General features: G+C 33.5%; 1 protein-coding gene across 3 annotated transcripts in view; it reads right to left on the minus strand.

Moving 5' to 3' along the window:
- The window catches only part of LOC139689417 (collagen alpha chain CG42342-like), a 542,037-nt gene that overhangs the window by 27,804 nt on the left and 499,286 nt on the right, over positions 1 to 14,947 (minus strand). For all 3 annotated transcript variants that reach the window (XM_071586532.1, XM_071586531.1, XM_071586530.1), the window contains 3 exons: positions 4,444 to 4,506; positions 3,889 to 3,915; positions 3,099 to 3,152 (listed from right to left, as the gene is read on the minus strand). In XM_071586532.1, the coding sequence (XP_071442633.1) occupies positions 3,099 to 3,152; positions 3,889 to 3,915; positions 4,444 to 4,506 (144 nt within the window). The remainder of the gene's footprint in view (positions 1 to 3,098; positions 3,153 to 3,888; positions 3,916 to 4,443; positions 4,507 to 14,947) is intronic.

The raw sequence follows: 14,947 nt of genomic DNA on the forward strand, positions 1-14,947 counted from the left end.
CAACTGCACTGTTCATGAATCACTACAGGATACGGACTACATTGTCTGTGACCCTCACATTCAGCCAGCTGCTAAAGAGCTTAGAAACTACCAACACTGCAAATGGCTGTTAAACATAATGCCTACATATTAGAAAAAATATATTTTTATAAGCATCAATAATGGCATATGGGCAGTTAAATATATATGATTTTGACTCATTGGTTCTTATTTCTACTATTATGCTGGAAGCATCAGTGTAATATAGTTATTTAATTAAGTTATGTACTTAAATTTGAAATACAAAAAATACTCATCTCAAATAGATATGGATGGCATCAACATGATATTTCGAAATATATTAAGTAGGACCTTGACCTGGAATGCTTCAGAGTATTATTCTAAATACAAAATTTTAATAAAATATAATTGGGCCACATAGGATTCAAATAGGGTTTTTCTAGTGCTTAGATAACAAAAAATAATTATCCATTTTATTCCAATATTTGAAAATGAGCCAGTAACCTAATATGAGCCAAAACTATTTTTAAATGGATGGTGATATGTATTAATACAGTACTACCAGTTTCATCACATGGGTGACATCATCAGGTGTCTGAAAATGTTAGCTATTTACAAAGTTTGTCTTATTCCAAAAAGATTATGTTCACAAGGTTGAGCCTGATACCATTCCATTGAAATGGTAGCTTACTTGGTTAAAGCACTTGGCCAGAAATCAAGGGATTCAGGTTCCAGTACAGTTCAAGGTAAATTATTTTTCAAATGAAATTTCTGCATCATTGCGATTTTTTTAGGTAAGTCAATTTGATCGTTATTCATATTATTTCATATTAACCTTCCACATGTACAACCATACAGATTCCTAGTAGCTCATTATTACAGTGGCCAAACTACACTAATAGGATTTAACGTAAATACTTGAAAATTTCATATCATATACCTGTGTTTGCCCCTGGACCAAACAACCGTACTTTAGAAGTGTAGAAAATGACTAACCACTTCCATGGATAACTACCAATGTCATTCATAACTTGTAAGTCACCTGTTGCCATACATAGAATGACATCTATTAGTGTAAAAGTTAAGGAATAACCTCGTAGGCCTGAGCTCAAACAGAATGTCTAAATATTATGATCATGTACGTAGAGTATTCCAGATATATTCCACAATCGGTAATGATGGAGAAGGCAACCTCCCAGCACTGGGCTGAACAAAATCATAAGCCAAACTGAAGGAATAGATTTGGCAAAATGTTTGTCTTTACATATTTAATTTCACAATAGCTGCCTCTTTCAGCTACTGATGAAAACCAAAATGTATTCACACTGAAAAAATAAATAACTACTGAATTTAAGAACAAAAATTACATGTAGGCGTTGCCTTGTTGGACAAATATTTTCATGACATATACATTCATTTTTTATACCAATTCTTTCCTGAGATTTATCTAATTATGCTCAAGAATAAACATACATACAGCTCAGGAGGAGTAAATTGCTACAAAAATTTATTTTGAATGGTCCAAGTTGGTATCCTTCTTTACTAAGTAATTTGATCAAGTAAGATTCCATTTAAAACAAAGTAAATGTAAGTAAAATGATAGCATAGGATAGCTCAATGAAAAGAGTATTCCCTGAAACTGTAGAATGTATGACAATACTATAATCTAAGTAGATGAAATCATAGTGATTCCCTCTTCCTACATTCAATTACATCACTAATATTTGTCAAGATGATTATTATATAAGCGTGCTCTTAGCTGTGATGCAGTGGTTGGGGATCTGAGAAGCTTTTTAACACATATTACATTCATTAATTAGAGAAAGGGTCTTCAATAGGCTCACATTTGGTGGTAATCAAAGATAACTTTAGAAATAATATGATGCAGTAAATCCTCAAATTAAGTCACCAGGTTTATGCCCGATATGATGCAGTGCCCATTGTATCCTGGGAAAATTAAAAAAATACTATATATATCCAGTTAGACTATTCACTAGCCGCTGAGTTACCTTTATTTTGCATTCAAGCAACCTTTTTCATTCTTCAATTAAATATATATAAGCCCAATCTCAGCAATAGCTACAATGAAACAATACTCTTAACGCAGATTGATATTGTCAAGGGAAGTACTTTTTCATCATCATCTACACTTTTTTCTTTTATTTTAGGAGCTTAACAATTCATGAATCTATTTCCTTTACTCAAACACTACCCCTTCATAAATATGACCACATTCTGGTAATTAGTTCATCTTTTATGCATTGTTTCTATTCATATTGCCACCATGACACATATCATGCAAGTAGAGATTTTTTATTTGCATTAACATTAACTTTTTTTGTAATTTGATCTTCAATGCTGAGCCCTTTTCAAAATATTTGATCATATCTGAGCCATGACAAATCACGTTAATTTTATGATGTTTCTGTTGGGCATAGGAAATAAAAATTTGCAAATTAAAATCAGAATAAAACAAAAATAAATAGGTAATAGCACCATGACTGCTACAGAATTGAAAATCAAGTATGTAAGCTACTACCACTACACTCTGCTCATCAAGAATATCTCGGCTAATAAACACAAACATTTAATGAAGAATAGCATAAGTGCAGATTGAAAATTCTGGCCAAAACACAGCTTTAATTTTAACTTTTATAAATCTCATTAAAAATTGTTTTTGATCCAAACTATCAGGACAATGATGCAATTACCTCATAAAAACTAATGAACTTTGTGAACAAACAGGCACAATAATCTGGTTCCTCTTTAAGTCACACTTTTTTGTCACGCTTGTCAGACATAATTGAGGACTCACTGCATAGTTCATATATAAGTAAACAGAAGAGTTTAGGTAACAAGCTTTACTGGCAGGAGTGAGACTGATACAGTTTTACATAAACACAAAAGTAACAAAAAAGAATTAAGAGCGATTTGGCTAAAACATGCCGGTCAGACAATTTTGACAATGACACTTCCCAGTTAGTAACATCCCAGTACCACTGCTACGTAGCCCAGGGATTATTTGGTTAATAAATAAATGACTTAGCAGCAGATATGCATATTTCAAATCTAATAAGTAAGGAAAGAGTAATACATACTGGCAAACCTGGATCACCTCTTTCACCCTTACTTCCAAATTCACCCTGAGCTCCCTGCCAAAAAAGAAGACTGGATTAATCTCAAACTCATGATTTTATTATCACATATAAAAATACAATAAAAAAAATGATTCTACTTAGTGTAAAATACTGATCTAATGTGCAGAAAATGTTTTGATGCATCAAATATTCAACTGCATGCACCTTTTAACTAATCTGTATCCCAATAAAAATTTAAGTACTCAAAATATGACATGCCAGTCCTAAATAATATACCAGTCTCCGATCAGAACATTCTCTAAATTTTGAAAAAAGTTGCATAACCTTCGCTAAAAACTACAATTATGTAACTTATACTTACATTTGCCAAAATGAATAGAAATATCATATTTGCACTCTCCTTGTCCAGTGCATTTCCTCTTACTTCCATTCCTTTTATTTTCATTATAACTTTTCATATTCTCTGACTGACTCTGCCATTTCCACCCCATTTAAATTTTGGAAAATTACAACCACCAAGTCAATTTGAATATTTATTTTATTCACAATTTTATAAATAATTAAATATCTAACAATATTAGGCATAACTTAAACATCTGTATGGAATCCAGAATTCTATTCTGTTTTATACTACCAAATTAACAAATGAACATTTGTTTTTGAAAATTCCAAGTCTTGTGGTTAGTGATGCTAATTATACACAAATATTTCTAGCTTAAAATTAACATATTTCATATTATTTCCTAAATTAATTATTAATGTCACCAATTAATCATACAAAATAACATACCTTCATTCCATCTAGACCAGGAGGTCCCTGGAAAATATAAACAAAAATGAGAATTCTAAAATCCCACAATGGCAAAAACATTACCACGAAGGAGAAATAAAATGTAGGTTAGGCACAAGGTTGGTGTTGGTAAATAATTGAAACTGGTGGCAGCAGCAAAATAGGGGGAAATCACACCCAAAACAACCCCAAAGCTGAAGCATGAGGAAAAGGGGAGTCCGAAGAAAATCAGTGGCAAGGTGGGGCCACATGCACAAATTTATTTGATATCAATGTACATAATACAGGATCGACACGAGTGTTCATCATTCTAGATATGTAAGTCCCTTCTCTATTCGTACACGTTTATAAAGTTTTTATGATTTGTTCTTTTTTTTTAAAAATTCACTCACAAGAAAGCGTCACAAACTTTGTGGATATGGCCCTAAAAGAGCTGGAGAGAGAGAGGAACTTGCTTTCAGGAGAAGCGACCTATTTGGCGTCGAGGTTGGTATTTGTGTTAGAATGACGGTGGGTAGAGAGCACAGGGGGGTTCTGAGAACCATCTGACCTTACCATGGAGCCAGGTTTCCCCGACTCCCCTGGTCGACCTGGTTCCCCTCGCAGACCCATAGGACCCTGTAACAGAATTGTAAACATCAAGCCATTACAACACAAAAAATTTTTTTATTTCACAAAAAAGTGAAAAAATGGCAGAAAACAATCATTTATCTTAAATTCAGTAAGCCATGAGGATTGGGAGATGACTGGGAATACTCCAAGAGAATATACATATGAAATCAACAAACTTTTCAACCTTTTAAATATGACCAAAAAATTTTTTCCTTCTCTGAGACACTCATGATCTGATAAAAAAATATTTTCTCCAAGTTTCAACATGAAAGTATAAAAGGTCAATAGCATGTTACTCATCCTAAAAAGAAATTGAAACAAAAGCTTGCAAACATGGGTATTATCCAATTATGCGATTTTACAAGCAAAGAAAGGAGTCAATTTGGCATATACCTACTTTTCTGTAAAATTGAAAATGGATATTCAAAGTGCTTCCAGTTGAATTACTGTTTCTTTCATGTATTTCCAATTTGAATCATACCAAGAAAAATCAATTATGCTTTGAGTAGCATTCAAACCTATTAGTAATGTCCAGAACAGGTCCAATGGCCCTATGATTACTGATGTCTAAAATAAAGACACATTACTCCATTAACTGCAAAGATAGCATGGAAAAGACACCTGAAAATAGATAGCAACAAAATCACAAGTTACAGACTGAAGTAGTACTATGACTGATATCTAGGAAAGAGTATATTAAAGTGGTAAGAGTAAGCACTATGAATTTCACACCATGTGTTCAGAAACCAATATCGATACAAAATCCTTAATGTTGCTTATTTTAACATAGAGATATGAAAGGGTAATGATTGAGCATTATATAATAGAAACCTAAATTTTTTGTAATTAGACCACTCTTATTGTCCTCACCAAATATTACAATTTCCTACTGATTTATAAGAAGAGGATAAGGTAACTTTAAAATATAGTTGTATATGGGATTAACCAAATCAGTACTTTCAGCAAAGGAAGGACTTCATAAATATTAATTGTGCACCACCTAGGGTGATCATTGATAAAAGTTATAAAATTAACCGGTGACATATCTGGGACAAAACTCATTGCCTTACAGAGCATCTAACAACCTCTTCCCAAAAATAAGAGATCAGTTGAAACAGAGAACAGAGAAACAGAGAAACAATGATATGTTTCATACCACAAGCTGGATGACAAATGATTCAGAGATCCTTCCATAGAAAGATGGAACGTTAAGGATAGAAATTCTTACATAAAGACATTTGGATTACCAGTAAGCGGTAAGGTGCAGTTAAGCCATCAGTCTTAAGTGTTCTTATTAATGAAAAATATAAAATGACAATGAAAAATTAAATGAATTTATAGAGTTAAAAGGATAATATCCACTGGAACAAAATAATTCCTGCTCTAGAGGGTCTAGGAGTGTGCCATAATGAAAGAGTAATCCAAAATCTATTTAATTATGATGTGTCTGTATGTTATGTATGTAAGTAACAGTTATTTTAATTGCAATGAAATATTTCTCAAGTAGCCTAACAATTTATTTCTTCTTTGTTCTTTTGTTTTTGATCATTATGCTCTCTGACTTGGTTCGTCATTGATTCTGAAATAAACTGGTGTAAAGAAGTTGTTGCTTGACTTGGCATCATTTTTCCTTGGTTTATGAATCATGAAATTCATGTGCTGCATCCAGTTTTTTACCACAGGTTGTGGACCCAAAAATTTTGATTATGAAGACAATTTTTTGTGAATGAGTTGCCACAGATACCTTTGAACTATATTTTATCTTAAGTCAAACTTTGAAGGAACCATGATAGGTCAATGTAACAGCATCTATACCTAATAGCATGTTAGCTGTAGAGAAACTTCGGTGTTGCTATTTATCATAATTGGACATTTTCAATGATGTTATTGCCAATCCCAAGAAACTGCAAGAGATGCCGCAATAGCAACTTTTGATGGAGTGATCTGCTAATATACATTGCAATGCAACAATTTCAGTGTTCACTCTGAAAAAGTTATTACTAATTCACCAAGATTCATGGGATTGAATGAAGACTAATGGTGATAGAAAAGACATAATTAATAAAGATCTCAAGAAGGATTTACAGGATTGGTCTATAAGCCCCTAAACAGTGCAGTCGGCAATCGGCAGTTGGCAGAAATACTAAAAAAGAGGCCAAAGAAGCAATAGATGGGTGCAAAGCTGCATATGAAGACAACAGTCGAAACAGGCATTTGGGATTGCTGAGGATGTTGTTCTAAATGAGATCAAAGAATTTAGATTACATAAAGCTCTAGTACATAAACAAGCTAATGTTGTAACCAGATCAGCTATCTGGCGTTCGGCGCACCATGGATGATGAATTTTTTTCCTGTGATAATGCTTTTTCCATGTTTGTGTACTGAAATCTAAGCACAAACCAAAGGTGATGGTATCAGAGGATTCACCCATGACCATTAAGTCAGATGCCTTGAGGACAGCACCGTAACAATGGGTAAGTGTGGATGAAGATGGTGGAACGTTCCTGTCATCAAGAGGCATGTTTCCCTAGAGAGAAAGGTATCAAGTGAAGTGCTTCAAGTGTATTATGTTTGGGAATAAATTTTATTAGTGTCATATTAGACAAGAAACTTAATCACAAAAAAAGTAAAAAATACCATTTTTTAGCAAGGAAAAATAATAAATTTGATAGAAAGGCCAAAAGTAGTCTTCCTAAAAGATCTATTCATAAATCTATTGAAAAAATTGGTCAAGTTCATATAGATTTCTGTGGGGCATAGAAAGTTGTTGCTTATAGGATGACTTAATTTTATGCTTTTCTGTTTTGACGACTTAACAATAAAAAAATTTGTAATACCTTAAAGCCTTTAAGTGAAAAATTTAGTAAATTCTTAGAATTTATGGTTAATGGTGGTTGCCTTTATTCCAGTTTTCTAATTGTGGGGGCATACGTAAAGATTGGTACATCAAGTTTTATTTACTGCACGAGATATACTCCTATAGAGCTTGATACCTGCTGGGGCTTGGTGAAAACGAATTTTGATTTATTTATTAATAAAATGGATTGCTTATTTACCAATTTCACACAGTATTATCTTGATTTTTTATCACCCAAAATCATTAGAAGTTGTTCATAAGGCCAAAACCACACTTCATAAGTAACAGTTTTATGTTTCATCAAATGGTTATTTGATAAAGAGTAAAATAAAAATGAGACTTTTTGCATCCCTAGAAGCACTTTGATTCAGAGCGAGGGATAGTGCTGGCAACTGGAGGGAGAGGTGAGCAACTCCAGCAAAGTGAGGTTAAGGGAGTTGATAGGGAAGACAAGTAATCAATAACATGCCTCTTCAAGTTGCCTATACAGGAAGTTCTCTCGTGAGACTTATCCACTCAGATTTCAGTCAGTGCATCCGTCATTCTGGTCTTTTGTTGGCACAGCGGGGGATCCAAAAAATTCTCCTAAGAAGTTCAATTTTCCCCAGGCTAGGGCATTACATGAACAAATTGTATTATCATCATATGCCTAAGCTCAGATGAATTTTGTCTTCTGATTATGACACTCCGTAGTGTGACAAATAGTACAAAATACTTCATTACTTTGAATATTTCCCCATATAATCCTTACACTGATACAATCTTCTCATTTCAGTAATTTTGCCCATATATGATAAGACTGAAATTCATTAAATCAATAGTTGATTCCATTTAAAATAATAAATGCTATCAAGCATTGGGAATAATTTCATTTTTTGCCCACTTAGGAAATTGGCAGGCTTCTAATGAATGACCACAGGAATTTCAAACAACTTATTTTGGAATAAATATAACCTTTTTAGCAGGTATTTGAAAGGAATAGGGATAATCCAAGAATCCAATTTCATAGCCTGCAACTTTTATGTGAAAGCCTAATTACACTTCAGAGCCTCTTTTACTTTAATTCATACACTTCTTCCATCAAAATGTCCAGCTACTGTACAGATGAGCAAAAAATATTTTTTCCAAAAAGTCTCTTAACAATGCAATATGGGAAATATTGCTGATTGAAGTTTTTGCTTCAGAATGAATATTACCAATACCACCAATGGTTATGAGTGTCATTTGAGTTTTGTTGCATTTATATCTATTTTAACTTGTGCCATTTTGAATTATTTTGATATTGCTATTGGATTTATGTTTTTACATCTAATTGTACTATTATATTCAGATAGTCTAAAATCATCTTGCATGTGTACTAAACTGGAAAGCATCAATTTGATTATGTTTTGAATTTTCTCAAAATGCTGCACAGCTAACTTCTGATCCATAGTGACGCATGCTCCTGAGTAAAATTACCCAGAATCTCAATAAAAACCACACTATCAAACACTTGGAGTGAATTAAATATTTTTACCAATAAAGGGTCCCAATATAACCAACATATCCTCTCTTTTTCCCTCTTTGGCAGAGCGGCAACTTGGCTAATAAATAATCTGGGCAGCTGACTCTGATACTTTAATAACTATAACAGAAATATTTTCATCCACAGCAATAACCATGTGTTACATTGTTTAATCTATACTTCTGTAAGTAGTAAAATGTTCCCCAGGTCTCATACATTGCAGCTGTTTTACTGTGAAAGTGTGGAAAAGACACTCATTGGCAGCAAAAATGAGGACAGAGCACTAGAAAGATTGAATGTTTCACCAAAAACCTTGATGGTAAAATTAAATAATCTATTCAGCCATTATAGAAGTAAATTTGCACTGAATCTTATGCCCTCAGTTTCAAAGTTTGTGGGTGACAAGCAGATTAATTGCAGAAAAAATGGTTCCTAATTGGATTGATTGCATGGTATCAAGCTTGAATTTCACCTGGGGCTGATATGGCATTGTTCTACAAGGTAAATGATCTATTGAAGGAGTCCGCATAAGAGTTCAAATCAAATGTGTGAGAGATGATTGAAATGTCTACAGACCATCAGCAGGTACTTTATATTAGAAAAAAGAAAAAAAGGAAGATTATTCAAGAGGGGTTCAAAGAAAAAAACAAGAGTTTTTATGACAATTTTAGCCCATTATATTTTCTGAAATCTCCTTTCACATGTTACATGCATTTAGCAAGCTGCATTTGTCTTCAATGAAATTCTAAGCTGTGACATTACTTCGTGGCTCATCAACAATTTTCATCTTCAAAGTCGCTCAGTATATTGCACAGAAAATATTTTGTACATCACCCACTTTGCTGGTGACAAGACTAAATTCTTCATGGAATGACTGCTAATGGTAGACATGAAAAGCTCTCACAGATGTATTAGTGTTAACAATCTCACATTCCCACATTCAAACCAAGTCCCTGTGCCAAAATAGGGAGCCACCTTGTTAAAAGATGCAGATGCAATTTAGTGAAGTGGAGAGGGCAAGAAGTACTCAACCATGTACTTTCCCCTATCTCTTATTCCTTTCCATTATAGCTGCATGTTAATAAGGATAAATCACTTCCCTTGCTAGCATGCCAAATTTATTCTGAACAACCACACTTTTTCTCAAGAAGAAATGACCATGAAGTATGGTTAACATGATGAGAGGGAGACAGTGGGTTGAATATAAATATAAAATTCTAACAGAAAATATGAAAATTTTGAATCAGTTACTTTCTGGATTGCAATTAAAAGATAAATTTCATAACTATAGTTATGACACCTTCTCTTCTGCATGAAATTGACACCCAAAGAATGCCATCATAATACCATTGACTAGTAAAATATAGAAGTACAAATTAGGAAAATTTTGCAAGATTTTGTCCCATTTAATGGTAAAAAAAGAAGGAAGTGAAATCAAAACATGCCCTCTTTCTACCTGCTTATATCTGCTTACTTGTCAGCAATATAAATGGTTCAAATGCATCCCACAAATATTTGGTTACTATCCTCTACTCTCTCTCCATCTAATGCATCAGGTGAGTCGCACAGATTGGGAAGCGAAGAAGATGAATAGGAGGGGAGGACCATTTTAAAAGATTTTGTACTTTTCCACAGACTTTAAAGCACATGAAAAGTGCTCTTTTAATACAAATACTTCCAAGAAGTGAAACCTGAAACCGTAGAGGAGGGGAGGGTTTAGATGGAAAGGAGTAGGACTTATACTAGGAAATGCATAAATCACAAGTAGTTAGTGTACTGGGGTGTTTACTGCCACCAACAGTAGTTCCATACCAGTAAGAAAGATTCACAACACAGACCATCCGTCTCAAGCCTTAAGGCTGAGGTTGAGGAACAAATGGGTTTGAAAATTAAATAGCATCATTCGGATAATGGCACTGAGTTTGCAAAATAAAGATTTTGATAGGTAATTATCTAAAATAAAAAGGCAGAGTAGATGATAGCACAGGCCCCTACTCTCCAGGTCAATGGTGTGGCAGGATGTGCAAAAATGATCTACCTTAGAAAGAGCTAGACCAATGGTGTATAATGCAGGTTTGGACAATGCAAGGCTGAGGCCATGAAAACTATCATATACCTTAAAAATATGGCTCCTCCTAGATCAGTGATGGGAAAATTGCTGAAGAGAAATGTGTAGGAAAGTGATTTCATCCCCTTGAGGATTTTTGATTGTGTTTCCTATGCACATATGCCAAAGGAAACCAGGAAAAAATGAGCTTGACTCAAAAAGTAAAACATATTTTTGTTGGCTATTATTATCATTCCAAAAGGTATATGTTTGTGACCTAAAAAACCCTAGAAAGATTATAGAAGTGCCTCAGTATGGGGATGGACATCTCTTGCTTTGAAACATGTTTCAGGCAAAGCAAACCCCTAGTGAACGGAAAGTATCTACAGGCAAAACTCATAGCTTAAGATGTTTTTCTTGAAGTTAAGAAATAATTTAAAGGATGAATATCAAAGGATGATAACATAAAAAAATGAGGGTACAGTCTCTCGCAATGAAGGGTGCAATAGAATAGAAAAGAGAAGATGGAAGAGAAAAGAGTATTCAGAAGCAAGTAGAGTGAAGATTATAATGAAGAGGATGCTACAAATTATGTGATTATGAGGTATCTAGCATGAAATAGACAGCCCAAAAAGTTTTACAATTATTTAATGAACACAACAATGTAAAATTCTTCAGAACCCTTTAGCTAAGCTAACTTTGCTTATGCTATGCTAGCTTACTTCCTAACCCACATTACTCATTTGATGAACTCTTTTGTGACAATCTTCATTTAAGATAAATTAATAACTTATGCATATATATTAAGTAGTATTTACATTGACAACATTTAATATGGATACCATTTATCAAATTGAATTAACTTTATTATGCGGAAGCCATGAATAGTACTAAAAAATGATGTGGGAACATGCAATGCAAGATGAGTGCTAATCACTTGCTTAAAATCAAGCATAGAAGTTAGTTGAATTGCCTCCAGGTAAAATGGCTATTCAATATAACTGGATGTAAACATTAAGAAGACTCTGAAGGTAATATAAATGAAATCAGCAAATTTAGAGGCAAAATGATATTCCCTGAGGTATTGTATTGATTATGTCAAGGCATTCTGTCCTGACACAGATGTAGGACAAACAGAATGTTGCTGTCTCTTTCAGCAGAGTTTATCTTAGAACTGACCACTTAGATGTCATGATCACCTTATCACATGGTGATTGGTGTAAAGAAGTATACAGTTTTGAGCCTACAAATTTTGTAAAGCGAGGAGATAAACATTAAGTTTTCCTTCTGAAGAAAACATTGTATGGATTAAAGCAAGCATCAAATGCTTGGCATGAGAAAATTTGTAATTTTTTATTAGGTTATGGCTTGACTAAATGTAAATGTAAACCAGGCATTCATTATAAAATAAGTAAGGCAAATTGTTTTCCCATGCCTTATGCATAAATTATTTTTTTATTTTTCAAATGATACTCTATGGAGACATGACCTTAAAGCATAATTGATAAATGCTTCTGAGATGTTAGATCTAGGTCTAGTCAAACAAATATTAGTCATGAGAATTCACTGAGTTGAGATTTGATTTAAAGTAGAGCAAAAGCTAATATTGAGGACATTTTTAACAGATATAGTATGGCAGATGGTAAAGTAATTCATAAAATATTGTAAATGGGCTTTTATTAAACAAGACATGGTAGCACTAATATTTCCTTAGTAAGATATTGGCCATTTAATGTACGTAGCTGTCTATAAGGCTAGAAATATTCCATTCAGTTAGCTGGTTAAGTCAATTTAACTACAATTTCACTGCAGAGCAATATAATTTAGTCAAAAGAGTACTCAGGTAGTTAAAGGGTACTTCTGCTCTTAGTCTGTACTATTTTTACAAGAGATGTTCTCCTAAACATACAAATTAATTGAAGGTGTCTTGGTAATTATGATATGGCTGCATATTTTCATCAAGGCTGTTCCAAAGAGAAGGGTGATCAAATGTGTGCAATTATTAAGAGAGTTATAAAAACCTAATGTTGAAATGGTGTGCCCATGAAATTTTTTCTTTTGTGAAAGATTGTATTGTTTATATGAAACAAGTATTTATATGAGGGGAAGTGGCGAGAATGTTATTGACAGTTACTGTAATCACAGTAACAATTTTTTTCATGTAGACTATCAGTTTCTTTTTCTATGGCCTTTTGCTTATTTTGTCATTATGCTCCATAGCTCGATCTGTCTTTGATCCAAGATTAAACTGGTACAAAGAAGTTGTTGTTTGACTTGGCAAGATTTTTTTAGTTCAAAAGTTTTCTACAGCACTATAATTAATTCTTAATTCTTGAACATTATATGCATTCAAAATATACATGAAATGCTGGAGGAGAGTATATTAAAGGAGGAAAAATTATCATTAGATAATTTATCAATCCAGTGTCAAAGAAGGAGATTGGAATAGGACACCTGTTCAGGTGCATATAGTTATCAAAAAGTAAACAAAGACATAAAAATAAACTGGATAAACATCTGCAACAGAAAAGCACAAGGCAACTCAAATATAAAAGTAGGCAATTGAATGCTAGAAGAATTTAAATGGTTAATACAATAACCAAAAATGTCTAAGTCACAATGAAAAGTTTACTCACTGCACAAAACAAAAACATTTTTCCTAAAAAAATGCCATCAAGATGTATTCTGTTCAAGTTCACCCTGTAGATGCAATGCTTGGGCATTGCCTGCCGAAGAGAAAAGAAGATAGCAATCAAAGGCAATGTGGTTCTACCATAATCATAAAACATAAGCCTGCAGGATATACTTTAAGATGCCTGCATGCAGGAGGTAGTTAGGAGAAGGAAAAGTCAATGGGAAGAATTAGAGATAATGCATCCAGGTGTGACACTATGGAATATGTAAGTATCTCAACAAAATGAGTGGCATCTCTAGCAGGCCAGCAGAAGAATTTACCCTATCTGTCTCTACTTTATTCTAGGGTCAAACAAGTAATTAGTGAAATACAAATAGAGAAACTCATTTTTTGGGCCAGCAGTGAGAAATTAGTCACCTGTTTTCTCATACCACTCTCTGCCCTGAATTTGAGGGGTGTTGAGCATACCAGAAAATGCTTGGCATATTATATGTTATATTGCTGTATGGCTAAACAACCATGTCCAACTTATGGACAAAATCATTTGTTTTTAACTCTCATAGAGGCACAATGATGCATTAAAAAATTCAGCTTTTGTTACAGAGATTTTCATGTATTTCGAATTATGTTGATAGTATTTAAAATTTTCTAGAAATATATGGAAAAAAATGGAGACATTTAACCTTGTTACATTTATGCTACTTCAAATTTGTCATTGATATTGCAATGAAGAATGCCATTAAGTAATGACGTTTTTATGAACAGGAGAGAGTAAATGATAGGGATATTAAGTAAAGATGTGAAGACCAGATTAAGGAAAACTTTACCATGGAATTCAATATTGCACCACGTAGAAACATCATCATTGAGACAAGAGAATCAGCGCAGATAGAAGGGACGGTCCCAGAGAAGAAGGTGAAAAATTAAGAGGTCAGAATAGAAAACATAGAGAAGAAACATATCTGATTAGGGAAATAATTGTGGGTAGAAATTAAAAGAAGTTCAAATAAGTAAAGAAAAATGAATAAAGGGAGCACTGAATGGCAATGGATTGTTGATGCACCCCATGATGGAGGGGAGAAGTGTTTGGCAAGCAATGCAGAGACAGGAAAAGAATAGTAATGTTGGATGGAATGAAGTCAGGCATGATATATGTGGAGCAGGAGAATGATTGCATTGTGCTGCTGGGTATTAAAGTCATATTAGTTAAGTTATAGGTATACCATACATTGGCATGCATACCACTCCAATAATAATAATATTGTAGTACATATACAAGAAATTTAAAAAAATTTAGTGAAATTTTGCAATAGTTGCAATGTTGTCGATAAGAGTACTCTGAACCAAGGACCTTAGAAATCTATTGAGTTAAATCAGAGGTGAGCATAAGAGCAATCTCAGAAA

This window comes from Hetaerina americana, unplaced genomic scaffold (genome assembly GCF_022747635.1).
Source record: "Hetaerina americana unplaced genomic scaffold, ioHetAmer1.1.p SCAF_23, whole genome shotgun sequence".
Taxonomy (NCBI): domain Eukaryota; kingdom Metazoa; phylum Arthropoda; class Insecta; order Odonata; family Calopterygidae; genus Hetaerina; species Hetaerina americana.